Genomic DNA, 22,013 nt, shown 5'->3' on the forward strand with positions numbered 1-22,013 from the left:
ATGGTTGCCATTTTGAGTGCATGGTTCCTGAGATTAGGATATGTCTCAGAGGGGAGAGATGCATAGAAATTAGGCAAGCTGCTTGACTTGAATGCATCTTTCAGAGAGTCACAATTCTGCAGTTCAGCTATTTCCCTTTGGTAAATTGTATCCACATTTTCAGTGTCAATAGAAAATGGGTTATGAAAAAGCTGTATGTCCCGTTCATGGAGATGAAGCTATTTAAATCTTATTTGGAACTCCTTTTGCAATGTTTCCAGTGAATCTACACATGTTTCTTTTGGGAATGCAATCAAGGGTTTTTCTGCTCACAGATTTTGAGTTAAGGGGAGATGGCAGAAATTTTCCTCCTTCACTTGTTTGATAAGGAGGCCCAATTTTACTTCAGATTCTTTCTTATATGATTGCATATCACAGATGAGCTTCCCTTTTCCTTGAAGTTGTACATTGAAACTGTTGAGTAGCTCTGCTACATCTGTCAGAAAGGCGAAGTGCTATTTCCATTCTGTATCATTGAGCTCTGGTACTTCTTTGTTTTTTGAAAGCATAAGAGCTATAATCTGTAAAAGTAAGTCATAGAAATGTCTCAGAACTCTCCCTCAACTCAGCCAACGGACTTCTGTGTGGTACAGAACATCTTCTTAGGCAACATTTAGCTCAGACAGAAATTCCTGAAATTGTCTGTGGTTTAGTGCATTAGCTCTAATGAAGTTAACACAAAATACCACAATTTTCATAAGAGTCCCACTTCAGTGATTTACTACATAGCAGTGCTTGTTGGTAGATGAGGCAGTGTATGGCTATTGGATGAGAATGGTTATGTTTGTCCATCTCTTGGTTAATGTGAGCAGTTACTCCTTTCTTAGACCTCACTATGCTAGGAACACCATCAGTTGTCACACTGGCTAGTTTAGCCCAGGCCAGCTCCAAATCCTTCACAGTTTGGGAAACCTTTTCATAGATACCCTTTCCCATAGTTGTTCCTTTGACGCTTTGCAGTGCAGCATGCTCTTCTGTGACTTTGAAATTGTCATTTGTCCCATGAATAAAAATTCGAAGTTATGCAGAATCATGAACATCATTGCTCTCCTCAAGTGCCAAGGAAAAATAGGAAAGTTTTCTTGTGGAGTTTTGCAAATGCTGATGCAAATTGTCTCCCATTTCTTCAATCCTTCATGTAATTGAAGATCCTGAACGACTAACTGTACTAAATAAGTCTGCCTTTTCTGGACACATCTCTTTGACAACAGAAAGAAGGCACTTTTTAACAAATTCTCTCTCCACGAGCGGTCTGCCAGTGCAGTTGCTCATAGTGATGAAACATTTAGCTGTTTCTGTTTCACAAAAGTATTTTGCTGAGTTGTCAATGTATTTTTCAGTTTTAATATTTTATCTTTTCTCACATCTCCAACCAAACAACCATATTTATCTTTATGTTGAGTTTGATAGTGTCGACGCAAATTGTATTCTTTGAACACAGACACTATATTCTGGCCTATCAAGCACACAGCTCTTTCCTTGTACTGTATGAAAAAGTAATCATAAGTCCACTGTTCTTTGAATATCCTACGCTCTGAATCAATTTTTCTCTTTCTTGATGTCAGTTTCCTAGGGATTCCAAATTGCTATTAGTAAAATTCCAATATGTGTATATATGTGTGTGTATATGTATATATACACATATATATATCCCTACCAAAACAATATACCAACAATAATTTTTCCCATACAGAGGTATACAGACTGCACTGCCCATCAATGCAGTCTGATCTGTGTCCATCAATGCAGCCTTCTCAGCCCACATCATTTCAACCTCAACAGTGGCCATATTGGTAGAACTCCACTTAGAGTTCACACTGGGAACCAGGCTCACACTGGGAACCAGCACGATTACAAAGCCGGTTCCTCCACCACCTTTCCAGTTCATACTACCCTGTGCAAACCGCACTTCTATCTGTGAACTCACAGAGAAATCTGATTGCATGGGTAAAACCCATGCGATCAGATTCCACAGCAGGAAAAAAGAAGGCATGACACTAGTGTGTGTCCTCTTGCGGTCCGTATTTATGGATCTGTAATTATAGACCGTAAAATGAAAAACGCATGCCTCACTTCCCCCACATAGTAAAATGGCAACCTTACTCCCCCAGATGCACAACATAATGGCCCCTATGTGGAAGAGGCATGAAGAGTGGCACCCCAGATTTGCCTCAATTTATATTCTATTTCACCTATAACCTCCCTTTGCCCAAAAGTCTCTCTGCACATTACTACACAGTACAATGGCCCCCATACTCCCCTAGATGCACAAATAATGCCATTATGTTGTACATCTAGAGGAGTATGGGGGCCATTGTACTACTGTGTTTCCCTGAAAATAAGACGCTATCTTATATTAACTTGACCCCCCAAAAAACAGAAATTTTCCTCCTTCACTTGTTTGATAAGGAGGCCTAATTTTACTTCAGATTCTTTCTCATATGATTGCATATCACAGATGAACTTCCCTTTTCCTTGAAGTTGTACATTGAAACTGTTGAGTAGCTCTGCTACATCTGTCAGATGTCTTATAAAACACCTAGTGGCAGTGGTGGGCTTCTCACAGAAGAGGCCCATCGCTGATGTCACAGGCCAGATCACCGCTATCCGATGCCTGTATACAGTACCGGAGGCGGTGCTGGACTGTGACACTGTATACCGCTGTCTGGGATAGCAGAGGCTGCAGCACTGGTTGTGATGAGCCTGTCACACCTTGCACAGGCCCATCACTGCCACCACTATACCGGGTAGCAGTATACACAGTGCGGAATTCCCTCCCCCAGATCGCCACTCACCATGACGTCTTCCATTGTGCAGCCACATAATCCTTTGCTTGGCGTCTCATTCTCAGAACAAGGCACCAAGCAAAGGATTATGTCACTGGAAGTAGTACTGTATGTGAGTGATGCCATACTCCTGTGCGCCTCTCACTGACCACCAATGAAAGAGGTGCCTCTTCCAGAAGTGCAGTAGAGGCCAGATAAATGGCCTCTGGGGGCCACAGTTTGGGGATCCCTGCATTACTCATTTAAAAAAATATAATACTTTGATACTTCTTAGATTCTTGACCTACACAGGAAGGATCATGATTTAGAGTTAGAAGGGATCTTATAGGCCATCTAATCTAACATCCATTTAATTGACTTTTCTTCAGGTGCTATCATTGGGGAAAAATTTTTGTCATATACTAACCAAATTTCTGATGGTATGAGCCATCTGAACTAGTCTACAATGATCCTAGCTGATAGATATATGGTCTGTTGGTGAGCCTATATTCTTTATCTTTTCAGTTGATAGAACTTGGAATTACACAGCCTTCAAGAACTTAGGGTCAGAAATACTATTACTGGGTTTATATCCCAAAGAGATCAGTGATCGGGGAAAAGGATCTGTCTGTACAAAAATATTTTTAACAACTCTCTCCTTATTACTTCCTTTCCTTGTAGTTCTCCTCTAGTTTCTTCAGTAAGGCAGAGGAACCTAAGGATGAATCACCTGCCTCGTGGCGACTTGGACTCCGGAAGACTGGCAGCCACAACATGCTCAGTGAGGTGGCCAGTCCTCGTGAGGCTTTAAGGGATCGAGGCTCCTCCATCTACCGCTCATCATCGAGCCCTCGGATTTCTGCCCTGCTGGACAACAAAGAAAAGGTGCTGTTTGGAGAGGGTTGAGGTCCTTCTGTGAAAATCTAGCCTGTGGGTAAATAGAAAACCTTTGCTGGCCCCAAAAAGTCACAGGTATTGAAAACAGATTAGCATCTTAACATTTGAGATAAATCATAACTTACAGTAGATAAGTAATTGTTGGCAAGAGCTGCAGTAGTTCTTGCTCTACAAATTGCATATCTTCTCCTCCTGACTTTACTTATATTTAACCTTCTCCACTTAGGACAATAACAGTATGAGGTGTATCCAGGATTAGGTATGGCCTGAAAGGTTTTACTGGAAAAATACCACTTGCCTATCTTTTTAGGACTTGAGAGCAAAACAGTTGTACTATATTTGGACATAATCTCTTAGTTTAGGCTCCCAAGCCCAAAGATCTTAGTAGGAGTAGAATTTTGAGAAGAAAATGCTCCAGAAACTTTCACTTATAAAAGATAAAGGTAAAGAAAAATCTGTTTTGTAGTGCTTAGGCAGGCCTCACAGATAACTCCTCACAGATCAAAGACCAGGACCTGACAATATGGGGTTTATAAGAAACATGCTGAAAACGAGAGTCAAACATGGAATGAAGGTGAGGGGCCAGAGCAGAATATACTGTGCCTCAGCTGATCCAGAGGGGGCAGGGCTGATGGCCATGATGTCTGATAGAGTTGGGACTAGGATGAATATAATTGAAAGGGAAGAACAGGCTAATTATATATTATGTTGGGAGTAGGGGTTACTACGGATAATGAAACATTATCAATATTGCACTTATATTGATCAAGTTGTTAGAGAATCCAGATTTTTAAAGGAAAAACTAAGTGAGATATAGAGGGAAATAAATAACAAAATAATAATAAGGGTGGACTTTGATTTTCCTCTCTCAGAAATAGATAGATCTAACTAGAGGATAAATAGGAAGGAGGTTAGGGAGATGAATAGCACCTTAGATAAGATAAATAAAATGGATATCTAGAGAGTCCCCTGTATGAGGATGACAACCACATCTGCCTGAGGTTGTTGGTGGAGATAATATGGTGGACCGTATGCATGGTCCAAGTGTTGGGACAGCAATGGCTTAGAAAGTATGGATATTCTGCAGAGGTCTTGTCTTAGCACTCATCATACTATGGAGCTGGTCCTGCATTTCTAAGGGGTTGCGGCACTGGAAAAGGGATTCTACTAGGTACAACCAAGCTAGAGGTGCTTGTTTTGGAGGGAGTATGGTTCTGGTGGTGGATTATGTCTGCTGCATAGGGACCAATATAGTGAGATATGGTCTTGGTGATGTGTGTTGGCTGGGAACCAGATGGAGGGGAGTGATCAAACTGAATATTGGTAGGAACGTGGAGAAACAGGTCTAGTGTTGCACTGTTAAGAGTAGCTGTGAATTTTTTAAAAATTTAAATTAATTTATTTAGTCAATTTAGAACATTATTCCTTGGTTACAAGAATCATATATTTCCCTCCCTCCTCTCCCCACAACCTTCCCATAGCTGATGTGCAATTTCACTGGGTATTACATGTGTCCTTGATCAAAACCTATTTACATGTTGTTGGTGTTTGCATTAGGATGTTTATTTAGAGTCTACATCCCCAACCATATCGTCTCGGGTCCATGTCTTCAAGCAGATGTTTTTCTTCTGTGTTTCTACTCCCACAGTTTTTCCCCTGATTGTGGATAGTGTTTTTTCTCATAGATCCCTGCTGGTTGTTCAGGATCACTGCATTGCCACTAATGGAGAAGTCCATTCCATTCGATTGTACCACAGTATGTCAGTCTCTGTGTACAATGTTCTCATGGTTTTGCTCCTTTCATTCTGCATCAATTCCTGGAGGTCATTCCAGTTCCCATGGAATTCCTCCTGTTTATTATTCCTTTGAGCACAATAGTATTCCATCACCAACATATACCACAATTTGTTCAGCCATTTCCCAATTGAAGGGCATCCCCTCATTTTCCAATTTTTTTGCCACCAAAAAGAGCACATCTATGAATATTCTTGTACAAGTCTTTTTCTTTATTATCTCTTTAGGGTACAAGACTAGCAGTGCTATGGCTGGATTAAAGGGCAGACAGTCTTTTAGCATCCTTTGGGCATAGTTCCAAATTGCCCTCCAGAATGGTTGGATCAATTCACAACTCCACCAGCAATGCATTAATGTCCCAACTTTGCCACATCCCCTCCAGCATTCATTACTTTCCTTTGCTGTCATGTTAGCCAATCTGCTAGGTATGAGATGATACCTCAGAGTTGTTTTGATTTGCATCTCTCCAATTATAAGAGATTTAGAATACTTTTTCATGTGCTTACTAATCGTTTTGATTTCTTTAACTAAAAATTGCCTATTCATGTCCCTTGTCCATTTCTCAATTGGAGAATGGCTTAATTTTTTGTACAATTGGTTTAGCTTTTTATAAATTTGAGTAATTAAACCTTTGTCAGAGGTTTTTGTTATGAAGTTTGTTTCTCAATTTGTTGCTTCCTTTCTAATTTTGGTTGCATTGGTTTTGTTTGCACAAAAGCTTTTTAATTTGATGTAATCAAACTTATTGATTTTACATGTTGTGATATTTTCTAGCTCTTGCTTGGTTTTAAAGTCTTTCCTTTCCCAGAGATCTGACATGTGTACTATTCTGTGTTCACCTAATTTGCTTATAGTTTCCTTCTTTATATTCAAGTCATTCACCCATTCTGAGTTTATCTTGGTGTAGGGTGTGAGATGTTGATCCAAGCCTAATCTCTCCCATACCGTCTTCCAATTTTTCCAGCAGTTTTTATCAAATAGTAGATTATGGTCCCAAAAGCTGGGATCTTTGGGCTTATTGTAGACTGTCTTGCTGAGGTCACTTACCCCAAGTCTATTTCACTGATCGTCCTTTCTGTCTCTTAGCCAGTACCAAATTGTTTTGATGACCACTGCTTTTAGTATAGTTTGAGATCTGGGATTGCAAGGCCACCTTCCTTTGCATTTTTTTTTTCATGATTTCCCTAGATATCCTTGATCTTTGGTTCTTCCAAATGAACTTTGTTATGGGTTTTTTCTAATTCAGTAAAAAAGTTTCTCTGTAGTTTGATGGGTATGCACTAAATAAGTAAATAAGTTTGGGTAGGATGGTCATTTTTATTATGTTAACTCATCCTACTCATGAGCAATTAATGTTTTTCCAATTATTTAGATCTAGTTTTAATTGTGTGGAGAGTGTTTTGTAGTTGTGTTCATATAGTTCCTGTGTTTGTCTTGGCAGATAGATTCCTAAGTATTTTATATTGTCTATGGTGATTTTAAATGTAATTTCTCTTTCTAATTCTTGTGTTGGAGATATATAGAAATGCTGATGACTTATGTGGGTTTATTTTGTATTCTGAAACTTTGCTAAAGTTGTTGATTATTTCCATTAGTTTTTTGGTGGATTCTCTAGCATTCTTTAAGTAGACCATCATATCATCTGCAAATAATGATAGCTTGGTCTCCTCATTGCGTATTTCGATACCTTCAATTTCTTTTTCTTCTCTAATTGCTACAGCTAGTGTTTCTAGTACAATGTTAAATAATAGAGGTGATCATGGGCATCCTTGTTTCACTCCTGATCTTATTGGGAAGGCTTCTAGTTTATCCCCATTGTAGATGATGTTTGCTGATGGTTTTATATATATGTATATATATAGTTTATTATTTTTAGGAAAGACCCTTCTATTCCTATGCTTTCTAGTGTTTTCAATAGGAATGGGTATTGCATTTTGTCAAAAGCTTTTTCTGATTTTTCTCAGTTTGCTTGTTAATATGGTCAATTATGTGGATGGTTTTCCTAATACTAAACCATCCTTGCATTCCTGGTATGAATCCTACCTTGTCATAGTGAATAACTTTCGTGATCACTTGTTGGAGTCTTTTTGCTTGTATCCTATTGCGAACTTTAAAAATTACTCCACCCTACTTAGACGTACTTTAGGGGAAGATAAAGTTGTAATCTCCTGATTGAACAATGAAGGTACTTAGTTCTCACCTTATAGTGAAGCTAGAACTTTAAGCTAAGTCTAATTTTAGTATCTTAATACAAAAGATGTTAAGTATCTATAAAAGTTAAATCAATCACAAAAATGTCAAGTAACTAACAAAAGGTAAACTTAACAAATAAGTGTGAAGTAACTCTAAAGATATATTCTAATTAAAGAAGGTGAGAATTTAAAGTATGGGCAGTCCTGGAGAAAGCTTTTGATGTGATTGATAGATGTGAAAATTTAGAGGAGACAGAAGGGTGAAAAGGTCTATATGAGGAACCTGGATGCCAGTTCAATGGTGGAACTCAGCCTGGAGGAGCTCCCTCAGACAGCTTCCTTGAGACAGTTTCGTGGTGACTTGGGTAAGACTGACTTCCTTTTCCCTTGGGCTCAGGGAAGCCCCTTTGACCAAGGTCTTTAACTCCTGCCTGGCTCAGCCTGAGCCAGAGCAATTTAAATTAACTCTTTCTTTCCCTCTCTCTCTTCTCCTTAATTCCTTCTCTCTATATTAATTAAAATCACCATAATTCCAGCTGACTTGGGTATTTTAGTATTTAGGATTTTCCCTGGCGACCAATAATTTATTTAGATTTTAAGTCACAGTGCTAAAATTATCCTTGACACTATTTAAAATTTTTGCATCTATATTCATTAAGGAGATTGGTCGCTTTGGAATCAGTACCTTATTTGTGTTATAAAAGGAATTTGGTAGAATTCCTTCTTTGCTTATTCTGTCAAATAGTTTGTATAATATTGGGATTAGTTGTTCTTTAAATGTTTGATAGAATTCATTTGTGAATCCATCTGGATTTGGGGATTTTTTCTGAGGTAGTTCTTTGATGGCTTGTTCAATTTCTTTTTCTGATATGGGGTTGTTTAGGTAGTCTATTTCTTCCTCTGTTAGTCTAGGCAATTTGTATTTTTGTAAATGTTCATCCATATCACCTAGATTGCCATCTTTATTGCCATATAATTGGACATAATAGTACCTTTTAAGTTGAATCCAGCAGGAGGCTTCCTTGGCTCTGTCTTGTTGTTAGGTTTGATTTTCAGTACCCTAGGAGCATTTAGTTTGTAATCGGTAAGGAAGGGTTTTCAGAAGTTTGAACTTTTGGTGCTTCTATGCCGCCATCTTAACTCCTGTGAATTTTTTTTTTTTAAGAACACAAGATGGAATTTATACATTAAGAGCTTTAAAGCTGTTTGTGCTCATTGACCTAGAGACCCCATGATTAGGATTAGGACCTCAGGGCATTATTTAGAGGGTAAAAAACTGTGTTTTTATGAAAATTCTTGGAAACTATTTGCTATAACAAAATTTTTATGAAAATTCTTGGAAACTATTTGTTATGACAAAATAACTGGAAATAACACAAATGCAATGAATGGGAGAAATGACTGAATAGATTGTGATATTTGGATATAATGGATTGTATTGTGTTACTGAAATGAAAAATATTAGAAATATAAAGAAAATAAGAGAAATACATGAATAGATGAAAAGAAAAGAGAAAAAAACAAAAAACAAGGAGCTCCTCACCCAAGATGAGTAAAAATTGTTCATTTTAAATTGCCCTATCCCAGATCTTAAATGGGCTCACTTGATATTCTTTCTCTCTGAGTTCATGACCAACTGTTATTTCAGTTAACTTGAATGGTTTTTTAATCATCTGAGAACATTGAGATAGAAGGAGGTGTGCTGACTTGGTTGTCTCTGCAGTAATATTTTTTTTTCCTCCAAAAGAGCATCTACATTTTTTTTTAATTACAGGATGACTCTCCAAGGACGACCTAGCTTATCTGTCCTTTATATTTGAGGTCTAATTGTTCAAAAACAGTTAAGATGGGGGTGGAGGAGAGGTATATTACTAGCTCCTCTGGTATTTAGAACTATTTGGAATTTAGCTTCTGAACAGTCCTTTTCCCCCTCCTCTCCCCCCTCTGACATAGCTACTTTACTGCCAGAGATGGGCAGTTTGGGATGCTTTTATCCATGTGCTGATCATCCCTCCCTTTTAGTGATTTGCTCCATAGCTACTGATTTCTTTTTGAAAGGATCCAGGAATTTCTGAACCACTGAAAACTTACCATTCTCATGTATTCCTGCAAATGGAATTGCTATCTGAGCAGTATATAGTTGGGTTATGTTCTGAAGTGGTGTATTTAGTCTCAGGCTTTATCTCCCATATCAATACTATACCTGTCCAACACTTTCCTTATTTTGGTTTTGCAGGAAAGGGAAAATAAAAGCTATTTTTCTTCACTAACACCGCGGAGGCTCAACACTGCAAGTGATATTGAAGAAAAGGAAAACAGGTATGGTTGTGTCAGGCTAACAGATTGCCCTGATTTAATGCTATTGTTCAGCAAGGTGTCCTAAGTTCTTCTTTCTTTGCCCTAAGTAGTTAGATATCTGTCATCTATTTTGAATGTCTTCTTGGCAGCATCCCACTGCACAGTATATATATATATATCACATGTGCTCCTGGTCCTTGCTTCTCTTCACTTTTCTCACCTTTTTTTGTGAAAATTTTCTTTTAGTTTTTATGTTTATCTCACCATGCCCTGCATCTGGTTCACTTTCTTCCTCTGAGTAACTTTTCTTTTCTAGTATGATAAATAACTCCCATTCTGCAGCTAGGTGGCACAGTGGATGGAGTGCTGGACCCAGAATTAGGAAAACCTGAATTCATATCCTGCTTTAGATACTGACTCATTATGTAACCCTGGAAAAGTCAACCCAGTTTGTCTCAGTTTCCTCAACTGTAAAATGAGGATAATGATTGTATCTACCTCCCAGAGTTATTGTGAGAATAAAATAATATTTTTAAGTACCTAGCACAATTCCTGGCACACAGTAGGAACTTAGTAAGTCCTGCCTTGCCCTTCCTTTGCCTTTCCTTTCCTTCTCTCCCTTCTTAAAACCACTATATTTGTATTCTAGATTTAGAGGTGTGATTTGCGTTCTAGGTTTGTCTTGCATGTAGAAGATACTTAATGAATGTTTGTTGAATTGGTTCCAGACTTACAGTCTCTGAAGGATTTTGATTCTTACTTTATATCAGATAACCTCAGTACTTTCATATATGTGAAATATTAGTACAGATCTTTAAAAAGGCATTTTAGCACATTGGTTAAAAATGGTCCTTGTTACTACTATAAAACAAATTATTTCCTCCATATGAAGGTCTGTGCAATTATAAATCATCTGCACGTGACTGCTGTGTACCTCCAGATCTAGATCCCAGCCAAAGTGACTTCTGATTCATGGCCCCCTAATAACCAAATTGCAGAAAGGCCCAAGAAGTGAACACATGGGGAAGTGGAGAGCTCTGGATTTGGTATCAGAAGATCTGGGTTTGAATATGGCCCCCTGTTGTTTCCTAGTGTATGACTGTGAGCAAGTCCCCTTCCCAAGGTTTCATTTTCTCATATGTTAAACAAAGATTTCAACCTAGGGATTGTTAACGTTCCTTTATTAGATCTACTTTCCTGTGAGTTTGGGAATGCTATTGCTAGGAAATGCAATGTCTGAAATTCTTTATATGATTATTTTAATTGGGTAGAACTCTTTTCATGTTTTGGGAGCTCACTAACCTCCTCTTGTATTATTCCACTTACTATGTCATGGGGAAACCACAGAATTTTGTTAGTCATCTTTAGTTTTAGTTCCACAAACACAAAGCTCAAAGGGATGATACAAAGATGTATGATACTATGATCTGAACCCCTCAGGAGCTTACAAGGGATACAAGACTACTAATACATTAACACAGATAACTGTTGCAAGAAAGTATATGATTTATGGATAAGCCATATCAAATTGCTTGCCTTCTCAGTGAGAGAGAGGGGAAAAGAAAGGGAGAGAATTTGGAACTCAAAAAAAAACCGCATAAAATGATAAAGATTGTTTTTACATGTAGTTGGGAAAAATTTTTTAAAGGGGGAAAAAAAAGGAAGTATGTGACTAAGTACTACAGTGATTGGTACAGACAAGCAGGTTCATAATACAGAAGGAGCACTGTATGTTGAGGTGATTGCAGAAAGGAGGCAGAAGAACTTGAGCTGTATTTCCAAGTGGACTGTTCAGGTAGGAAGAATAGTATGAACCCTCAATAAATGTGATATCTTTAGAGGCAGAGAAGTTAAACTGGCCTCATTGGAGTAGAGCTAGCAATTATTTTCTTAGATTGACCCAATATCTTCCTTACTGTAACTTCTGCCAATTGGGTCTAGTTTTCTTCTACCCTGAAACCCTGCAGAAAGAAGAAGGACCAATGGAAGTTCCTGGAAGGTAAATTTTAGGTGGTATTAAAAATAACTTCCTAATAATTATGAATTTTCTAAAAATGGAATAGGCTACCTTATAAGGTATTTAGTTTCTTGTTATTGGAGATGTTTAAATATTGATTTACTTCTTTAGGCTATTTTCAAATCCAGAACTCAAATTTTTTATTCAGGCCAGGAGTGGAGAAACTACTTCTTGAAGACTTTCAAAAGCCATGTCCTGGAACTTAATCTTTGTCTTTTGAGTTTTCAGAACATATTAAATGTTTTTGAGTAGGGCTATAACAAAATCAGTAGCTGATTAAATCAACAGTCAGTAGAATGTTATATTTGAAGACCAGTTTGAGTGGAGTGTGGCTTGCATGAAGGAAGTAATGTATAATAAGTCTGGAAAGGTAGGGTTGGGACCAATATGTAAAGGGCTTTAAACACCAAATTGGAGTTTGTCTTGATTAACTGGAGGTCATTGGGAGCCACTGGAATTGATTGATTATGGGAATAATATGATAGGCCTTAGATTTTAGGAAAATTATTTTGGCAGTGGTGTGGAGTGTGAATAAGAGAAAGGAAAACAGGAAAAGAAAAGACAGGGAGACCAGCTACAAATCTCTTGCAAGTGGAGAAGAGCTGGTTGTGGAAAATGGTCTCTTATTTTTTTTTTTTGAAAGATTGATGAAGGAGATATTGTGGAAGCTCAAAGAGAGAAGAAAATCTGTGGAACAAATACTCCATTGTGAGCTACTGGAAGACAGGGATTGTGTTTTACCATGCTTTGTGCCCCTAGGATTTAGCACACAGTAGGTGCTTAATAAATACCTGAATAACAACCCTGTGGGGATAGTAATAGAGAGTCAGGAAGGAATAAAAAGTTGTCCTTGCTTCAGTGAGAGCCCAGTTGGGCTCAGAATTCATGTGATAGAAAATGATAGGCATGGCCAGGTAGGTGACTTGGTGGATAGAATGCCAGGCCTAGGGATAGGAGGCCCTGGGTTCAAATTTGGCCTCACATATTACTGATCCTGGGCAAGTCACTTAACCCCAATTGCCTCGATCTTACTGCTTTTCTGCCTCACAACTGATACTTAGTATCAATTTTAAGACAGAAGATGAGGATTAAAAAAACAACTACTAGTAGTCATCTGGTGGACTTATTATTCAGTATAAGAATGTGGACAAACTAGATACAGGGAAATTGCTACAATAATCTAAGCATGAAAAGAGGATGATCAATCAACAAACATTTATCAAGAGCAGGGGTTGGGGGTGGTAAAGCCTATTTACTGATAAGTTAATACAGGATATAGACAAAGTGACCTTGACATTGGAGATCACTGATAACCTGAAGATATGCAAAAGGAGATCGATAATGGGAGACTGGAACCCAGGAGAGAGGTTTAGACTGGATATATATGATTCTTAGAAACATCTGCCTGGAGATACTAATTGGGTAGCTGATGGGATCGTTAATCAAGGGAGAAGAGAAGAAGGTCCAGCTTATAGGGGAGGCCAGCCAGGATAATCATTTAGGAAACAGAAAATAGAATACAATATAATAAAGAGAGGAATTAGGTAGGAACTAAGTTGTGATAGACTTTGAGTGTCAGAGAAGCAAGAATCCCAGAGGTGAGCTGAATCCAAACGGACAAACTCAGTTCAATATGTAGCTAGCAAGTATTGTGTACAGAGGGTGAGAAGGCAGTATGATGTAGTTGAGTCAGTCAAGAAGACCTCCTTCTCACACATATATTGTCCAGGTGACTCTGGGCAAGTTGCTTAGCCCCAGGCAATTATCTAAGATTATTAGTTGCAGAGTAGATGCCAGTCTGCATAGGGAAAGGAAATTTCCCTATATGAATGAAATCATAGATCCCATTCATGTGTAAACCACCATGCTTAGTGCTCAGGACACAAGACAAAACAAATCAGCCCCTGCTTTCAAAGTGCTTATGTACAGGAGGGACACAACTTGTATACAAATATACAGATAGGTAAATGCAAAATAATTTGAGGATGGAAAGAATCCTCATAACTGGGGAATCAGGAAGAACTAAAAGGTTGAATAAAAAGAGGTTTGGAAGTGAAGAGGGAGTTTATTCTAGGGATTATATGTAGGCAGAGAGATGGAAGACAGAATGCCAAGTCTGGAGAACGAGGAGGCTAGTTTGACTGGAATACAGTTAACATGAAGAAGGAGTGATATGAAACAAGTCTGGAAAGGCAGGTGACACCCTAGTTTTGTTGGGCTTTAAAGTTTATTTTTTATCCTAGAGGCAAAAGAAGCATTGAAGATTTTTGAGCAGGATAGTAAGTGGCTCAGATCTGTACCTTTGAAAGATGATTTTGGTAACTATGGAGAATGGCATGGCGAGGATCCTCGAAATAGGGACAGCAATAAGGAGGTTGGTTTAATAGTCCTTAGAAGAGGTAGAGGGAATCTGAAGTCAGAAGGTGGGTATGCAGGTGAAAGAAGGGGATGAATACAAGTCATTGTGTGGAGGTGACAGGACTTGGCAACTGATTGAACATCAGGTTTGAGGGAGAGGGAAGAGTCAAGAATGACACCGAGGTGTTGAGACCTGGGCACCTAGAAGGATGGTGATGCTCCTGACAGAATTAAGGAAGTTTAGAGGAAGGACAGTTTAGGAGATAAGATGAGTAGATCATCTTTGGGGTTTTTTGAATTTGACAGGTTTATAGAATACCTAAGTGGATGTGGCCATGATGCAGTTAGAGATGCAGCACTGAAAGTGAAGGAGGTAAGGGCTGGGTATATTGATCTTATAGCCATCTTCCCACCAGCAATAATTGAACATCTGGGAACTGATCAGATCATATGAAGCAATTTTGAGGTGGTTGATAACTTTGGAAGCATCAAGTGTTGGAGTTGAAAATCAAATTACATGGTCTTGAAAAAATAGAAACAGATTATAGGTGATACTTTCTAGGAGTTTTATTATGTAAGAGAAAAGATATATAGTGCTATAGCTTGGGGAGATGGCAGAGTCAAGTGAAGGGCTTTTCTATTTTTGAAGGATTGAGGAGTTGGGAGCACAGAAGAGAACCAATTGAAATGGAGATATTAAAAATGAAAGAGGTGATGTTTGAAGGATCAAGTTTTTAGAAGAGAATAGAATGGATGGGAATAGAGAGGGCATTGACATTGGCAAAGTGAAGGACCACCTCTTCATCAGAGCCTATAGCAAAAGAGGAGATAATGGAGGATGATAAGGACGCATTTTCAGGGATGGATTAAGAGAGAAGAGGGAATTCAAGTGGTATTCCTACTTTTTATTTTATTTTTTTGTCTCAGTGAAGTAGGAGGTGATATATAGGAAACAAGAGAGGTGAAAAGGTTTGGGTTCATGATAGAGATGAAAACTAATCTAGAAATTGAATTTCTTGAGAAAGGAGGAAGAATAGCTTGGACTGTAGTAGATGTCAAATCTCCAGGTAGTGTTAGCTTACTTACTGAAATTCTAACCCTCTGCTACCCAAAAACAATAACCCTAAATTTTTTTCCCCAGACTTGCCAAAAATTTTTACAAAGTTTTGTCATATTGCCTGAAATTCTAATAAATATCCTCTTCTACAAAATATAAGTATTTCTCAGAGGGTTAAGGATCTGTCATTCACAATAAGAATTAATTCAATCAAGGAGCAACTAAGTGGCACAAAGGATAGAATGCCAGGCCTGAGGTCAAGAAAACTTTTGTTCAAATTTGACCTCAGACACTTCGTAGTTGTGTGACCTTGGGCAAGTTACTTAACCCGGTTTGCTTAGCTTTTGCCCTTCTGTCTTAGAGTTGTTAAAAAGGTAGAAGGTAAGAATAAAAACAAAAAAGATTCAATCAGCCACTCTTCTTTCAATCTTGAGTATTGAGCCCAGTTCATGGAAGTAATAAGCAATGATTAATTGGTTGGTAATACATAGGTGAGAGCTCAGAATCTTGATTGAAGTCAGTACTTTTGAAGTATGGAGTACTTTGGCAGTTAGAACAATCCTGGGTTTGAATGTAAGTGTGTGAAAGATTGAAGTATCCAGAAAAACATGGAGGTCCTGAATATCTTGTCAGTGAAGCAGAAAGAGTTGAAAGTAGAGTGAGGAAGATCTAAAAGATCTAATTCCTTGTTTCAGTATTTGTCCAGTGCCAGCCTTCTGCTAAGGAAAGAGAGGATATTCTTCTTCCTAATTTTCCTCACATCTGCATGACTTGCATGATTCCATTTTTCTAAAATTTAGACTAGCATTATTAGTTTAGCTATATTATGAATGAAATGGACCTCTGTGAGCTGCCCTGGGAATTTAACCACTTTTTATAATATTTTATCTGGGAATTTGACTACTATTAATCATAATTTTTCCCTCCTATGGGATTTTTTCATCTAAACAGCCAATTTACAATTGAATTTTTAGAACACAACCCTCTTGGGTTTGAACTGCTCATATAATCAAGTGAAGATACCTTGCTACAGATTATTCACTTAAGGTTTGGAGGAATTTAGAGCAAGAATAATAGCAGTATAGGTAGGGAAGTTTCATAGATCCATATCATCCTAAGAATCAATAAGCATTCATTAACAACTTACCATGTGCCAGGTACTCAGGATACAAGGACAAAAAGAAACAGTCCCTGACCTCAAAGAGCTTATGTTTTATTTCGGGGAACTAATATATATATATATATATATATATATATATATATATAAGTGAAAGTGAAAACAAGGTAATTTCAGAGTTAATGGAGGTTATTAGCCATTGGGGGATCAGGAAAGACCTTATATAAGGTAGCATATGAACTGGGCTTTGAAAGAAGCTAGGGAGTCAGCTTTAGAACTGAAAGGGACTAAAGATTATCCATTACAGTCCTTTCATTTTATAGATGAATAAAGGCTTAGAGAGGAGACATAATTTCCTCAAAGTCACATAGTTATGAAATGGCAGAGCCAGGACTAGACCTTCTCTCAGGCTAGAGAGTCACTTTTCACTGAGTCATATTGATTTGGGTCTAATGTTTATCTTGGATAAATATATTCTTATAAGTACACTACAGATGATTAGAAATTCAGTGGGTTAAAAACCATTAATTTAAAGCTAAAGAGCAATAAAAATTGGCTGTTAAAATGTAGGCTTTAAATTGTCAGACTAATGAATATTTTTGAATTTCAAACTCCTCTTTCAGAGTATCCACTAAGATTTTTATTTTTACTTGCAAAAGCATCTCTTAGTTGATGAGGGGTAGAACAAAAGTGCTAGAAAATTTATCTGAGGTCTTTAAATGGATTTTTTATTTTTAAAACATTGATCTGGAATTTTACAGTTTTTGTAGTATATTCACAATATACTACTCCCTCTATATGTATCAATTAGTTAAAAAATGAACAAAATTCAGAATTATCATGATTTTTCATATTGATTATTCAATTATATTTAACCCGAGGTACTATATCTCAGAGGAAAACCTGATCTGGTGGAATTCTTTACCTGGGTTAAATGATTTCAAAGACCAAACTAAAAAAAATGTTTTGGACTCTCATCTGGTTAGTAAGAGTCTCTCACGGGTATGAAGCTTTCCATTACTTGTCCTCATCCCCTTTCTTAGGTAGAAAGAACCCTGGACCTGGAGATAATAATAATAACAGCATTTATATAGGGCCTTCTCTGTTCCAGACACCATGTAAGTACTTAACAGATGTTATTCCATTTGTTCCTCACAACAGCTTGGGGGAGGTAGGTGCTATGATGACCCCCACTTTACAGATGAAGAAACTGAGTCAGGCAGAAGTGAAATGACTTGCCCAGGGTCACAAAGCTAATGTGTCTGAGGTTAGATTTGAACTCAAGTCTTCCTGACAGTTGGGCAGCTAGGTTGTCCGCTGGATAGATTGCTGGGCCTGGGCAGGTCATTTCATCTTTGGCTTAGATTCCTCATTTGTAAAATAGGGATCATAATAATTGCATCTAATTCCCAGGGCTGTTGTGAAGATCAAATGTGATAATATTTTTAAGCACTTTGTATACCTTAAAGTACTATATAAATGCAGCTTTTGTTTTTACTATTATTATTATTATTCATAGAGAAGAGATATGAAATGATAAGCTGCTAAATTCAGAAAGCCAGAAATATATTCCCTTGGTCTCCAGGACTTCTCTGTCAGTTGCAGTGCACGAACTTCCCCATAAGTACCTCTTCCTCCTAATCCTTAATTTCTCTGTCTTCTCTCCTTACTACAAGCCATATCAATTCAAGCCTAGAGTCTGTTATGAAGTTCACTCTGAACTGGAGGATACTGAGCATTGAAGATACAAAAAGAAATGCAAACCAGTCCTTGCTGTCAAGGATCTCACATGCTAATGAGAGATAGCATGCAAGCAACTCTTGAAATAATTTAAGGTGTATACAGTGTAAATTGCAGATTAATTTCAGAAGGAAGATTCTACTAGCACTGAGGGAGACAAGGAAAGGCTTTATAAAAAACTTCTTAAAAATTATAAAGATATTTTATCAATTACATGTAATAACAAATTTCCACATAAATTTTCTGAAGTTATATGATCCAAATCTTCTCTCTTCTTCCCTTCCTGCCTCCCTCCTGGAGCTGGCAAACAATTCAGTCTGGGTTATATATGTATTATCATGCAAAACATATTTCCATTTGATCAATTTTGTAAGAGAATAATCATGTAAAACCCAAACCCAAACCCAAATGAACTAAAGTGAAAAATCACATGTTTTGATCTTCAGGGAAAGGCTTCTTGGAAAGTGAGAATAAACAAAATATTTAGAGAACTCTGTTCTAAGGATTTGGTGCTGGCCAGTCAATTCAGAAGTCAGATGAAAGCACATAACAGTATCTAGTGATTTCCTTTATATATCCAGGAGATAGTCACGCAAGGTTGAAAGACATTTGAAATTGAAAAGGGAACAAATATTTATTAAGTGCCTATTACATGCCAGGCATTGAGCATTTGATCCTCAAAACAGCTCTGAAAGTTAGGTGTTGTTATTATTCTCATTTTACAGTTGAAGAAATTGAAGCAGGAACAGGCTAAGTGATTTTCCTAGGATCACACAGCTATTTAAGTGTCTGGCGTTACCTTTGAATTTGGGTCTTTCTGACTCCATGCCTTTCATCTATTTTATCACCTAGTGGCCTCATTGCTGTTTTCCTGCCTTTAGTTATTGTCCTAGGACTCTCATTCTTGCTTCTCCTTCCCAATTTGTATTGCATTTTAGTCAGAAGACTATGGCAGCACAGGATTAGGAGTCTGAAAGGTTGAAGATTTTCCCAAGCCAAAAGTATTTTTCTTTTCTCTTTTGCTTCTACAGAGAATCTGCTGTTAATCTAGTTCGAAGTGGCTCCTACACTCGGCAGCTTTGGAGGGATGAAGCAAAGGGAAATGAACCTTCTCAGACTGGTGCTCCTTCCACCTATGTATCAACCTACTTGAAAAGGTAGAGGCCTTGGGGAGGAATTCATAGTGACTATAGCAGTGGTGTCAAAGACAAACAGGGCCACTAAACTCTATGTGAGGATCTCTGCTGGCTGCATATTGACTTAGTGTTAGAATGTGTTATCAAGTTTGTCTTTTCTTATTTTATTAAATATTTCCCGGTTACATTTTTATTTGACTCAAACTGTACTCAGGAGTGTTGTGGTCTGCCTGGAGAAGTTAAACTGCATGTTTGACTTCCCTGAACTGCAGAGAAAAGAGTGACTACTTCATTATGTGGAATGGAGCATCACTAAAATGTAGGGATATTTTGGCTAATTTAAGTGAAAAGCAATTGACATTAGCTGAATGAAATTAAACTACTTTCAATCCTTTGCCACAGAATTTAATTTTTCTTCTTATATCCTTTTTCTCATCCTCTCATTCCCATACCTTTGCCCCCATTTCCATCCCTTCACTCCTATAGAGCCCTCAAAAGGCATCTTTAATTTAAATGTTTGGGGCTTTTATTTTTTCATTTAAAAAAAAGATATTTTTAGAACAAGCAGTTTGATAGGCAAATTACTTATTTTGTTTGGTAGTTTTAGACTCTTCAGAATTATGGAACTCACCAATTTAGTGAATATTTGTATTTTCTTTTATCTTCTAGCTCTCACAATCCCTTTTCCATAGTTACTTTAATTGCTACTGTTAGCGAGTGAAGAAACTTCTTTGGCAAAATTGCTTCTAGCTTAGCCTATGGAGAATGCTTGACTAGTGCTGTGTTTTGGCCCTTGAGAGTTGTTGATTTAGAACAGTGGTTCTCAACCTTTCTAGTGCCATGACCCCTCAATACAGTTCCTCATGTTGCAGTGACCCCAAACCAAAAAATTATTTTGGTGGCTACTTCAAAACTGTGATTTTGCTACAGTTATGATTCGGAATGTAAATACCTGATATGCATTATGTATTCTCATTGCTACAAATTGAGAGGTTGAGAACCGCTGATTTAGAAGATTCCTTCTCTCTGGTTTGTCTGCTTTTCATTCTTTTTCTGACTTCTTAGAGAGTTTCTTTTCTTTTTATTCACAACTCCCATTTTATACTGTCACCATCATAGTCTAATGTATTAGTTGACTGATGGGCCATCTCTGACTTAGGAACATCTCAGATTTAGAAAGAGAGATTCTGTGTGGGTAGCTTACCCAGGCAGGACAGACCATATTTGTTTGGTAGCAAGTATCTCCACTCTATCTCTCACTCATTATACTGTCTAATATGGAGTGAGGAGTTCCACCTGCTGAAGAATATTTGAATATTTCATTAGAATTATAAGCTTAAGAAATAAATAGCCTCTTTAGCTTTTTAATGGTTTTCATTTCTGCAGATACATGCTTTAAGATATGACACATATGATACAAGAATTTTTTTATTTTATTATTTTATTTATCAAGGGCTTGGTGCACCTTATTTGGTATGTTAGAAGTCAATATTTTTTAATGTAAAACAGCAATAATGATTTTTTTTGCCTAGGTACATGAAACTGCATTATGGGATGTTGATTTTATGAACTTGACTCTTTCTAAATAGGTTAAATGAATGCCATTTGGTTTGACAGATGCAGTAAATTTATTTGGCATAGTTCTTGTGAGCAGCAGGGAGAAAGGCTTTGTCAGATCAAGATGGAAAGCATGCTTATTAATGAGCATTTTGAAAGAAAATATATTCAAGATTCATCAGAAATTGGATTTTTATAGCTTTTCTAGTTGTAAGACCTCACAGTACTTTCTTTGTGATTTCATTTATTCTCAAAACCTGGCCTGGAGGTAAATAGGAAAATAGTATTCTTAATTTTATAAAATGAGGCCCAAAGAAATTGTGACTTGTTCTAGGTTACAGAGCAGTGAAGCTAGAATTACGGAATAAGCCTCTTGACTTTTAAGCCCATGCTGTTTTCTTTTATATGATATAATTTTCAATCAGGAGGATATATGTGGAATCCTGATTTAAAAGGAAAAGTTAGGTCACAATTCAAGACATCCTGGGACTAATGAGGAGATTTTTTTTGGGGGGGGGGAAACACCTCCCTGCAGTCAGGATGTATTCATATCCCCCAGAAAAATACCTGTCTTCCCCTTTCTTTATTGTTTTCCACTGCTTTTTTAATACAATCCAATGTCTCTACAACTCTTATGAGTCTAATCCAGACTCTTCTTGCTGAAATTTAAGCTGATTCCTATATTTAATGAAAACAAAGAAAAGCTAACTTTTACCTTGTTCATTGCATCTTAGGTGGAAATGTGCTTAAGTCCCCTTGACAACACTTCTTTATACTAAATTATCCCAATTCCCTGTGCTCTGGGCTTTTCTTTGTTTTTATCTGCCAGTACTTTAATAATTTTAGTGTTTGTTCTTTGGAACCTTTCCAAATTATTTTCTCTGTCACGGGCTTTCTACAGGGCTAACTCAATTTCTTTTAAACTCTTGAGAAAGCACTATTTCTAACCATGGGGTCTAATAGGGTTGGCCTATTTTAGTATCGTCATTTCCTTTTCCTTTCTTAGCCTCTGTACTGGTCATATCTCCCACTTCTCCCCATATTAT

General features: G+C 37.4%; 1 protein-coding gene and 1 long non-coding RNA gene across 7 annotated transcripts in view; one reads left to right on the forward strand and one right to left on the reverse strand.

The window, feature by feature from the left end:
* PPP1R12B (protein phosphatase 1 regulatory subunit 12B) overlaps window positions 1-22,013 on the forward strand; it is a 316,463-nt gene that overhangs the window by 128,837 nt on the left and 165,613 nt on the right. For all 5 annotated transcript variants that reach the window (XM_007481152.3, XM_001363985.4, XM_007481151.3 and 2 more), the window contains exons 10-12: window positions 3,486-3,689; window positions 9,924-10,006; window positions 19,306-19,431. In XM_007481152.3, the coding sequence (XP_007481214.1) occupies window positions 3,486-3,689; window positions 9,924-10,006; window positions 19,306-19,431 (413 nt within the window). The remainder of the gene's footprint in view (window positions 1-3,485; window positions 3,690-9,923; window positions 10,007-19,305; window positions 19,432-22,013) is intronic.
* LOC103098735 (uncharacterized) overlaps window positions 1-22,013 on the reverse strand; it is a 134,686-nt gene that overhangs the window by 68,044 nt on the left and 44,629 nt on the right. Inside the window, exon 3 of one of the 2 annotated variants that reach the window (XR_008916157.1) lies at window positions 3,533-3,668. The exons of the other annotated variant lie outside the window; for it this stretch is intronic. This is a non-coding gene — a long non-coding RNA (uncharacterized LOC103098735). Of the gene's footprint in view, window positions 1-3,532; window positions 3,669-22,013 lie in introns of those variants that run through there. 2 annotated transcript variants of the gene reach the window in all.

This window comes from Monodelphis domestica, chromosome 2 (genome assembly GCF_027887165.1).
Source record: "Monodelphis domestica isolate mMonDom1 chromosome 2, mMonDom1.pri, whole genome shotgun sequence".
Classification (NCBI taxonomy): domain Eukaryota; kingdom Metazoa; phylum Chordata; class Mammalia; order Didelphimorphia; family Didelphidae; genus Monodelphis; species Monodelphis domestica.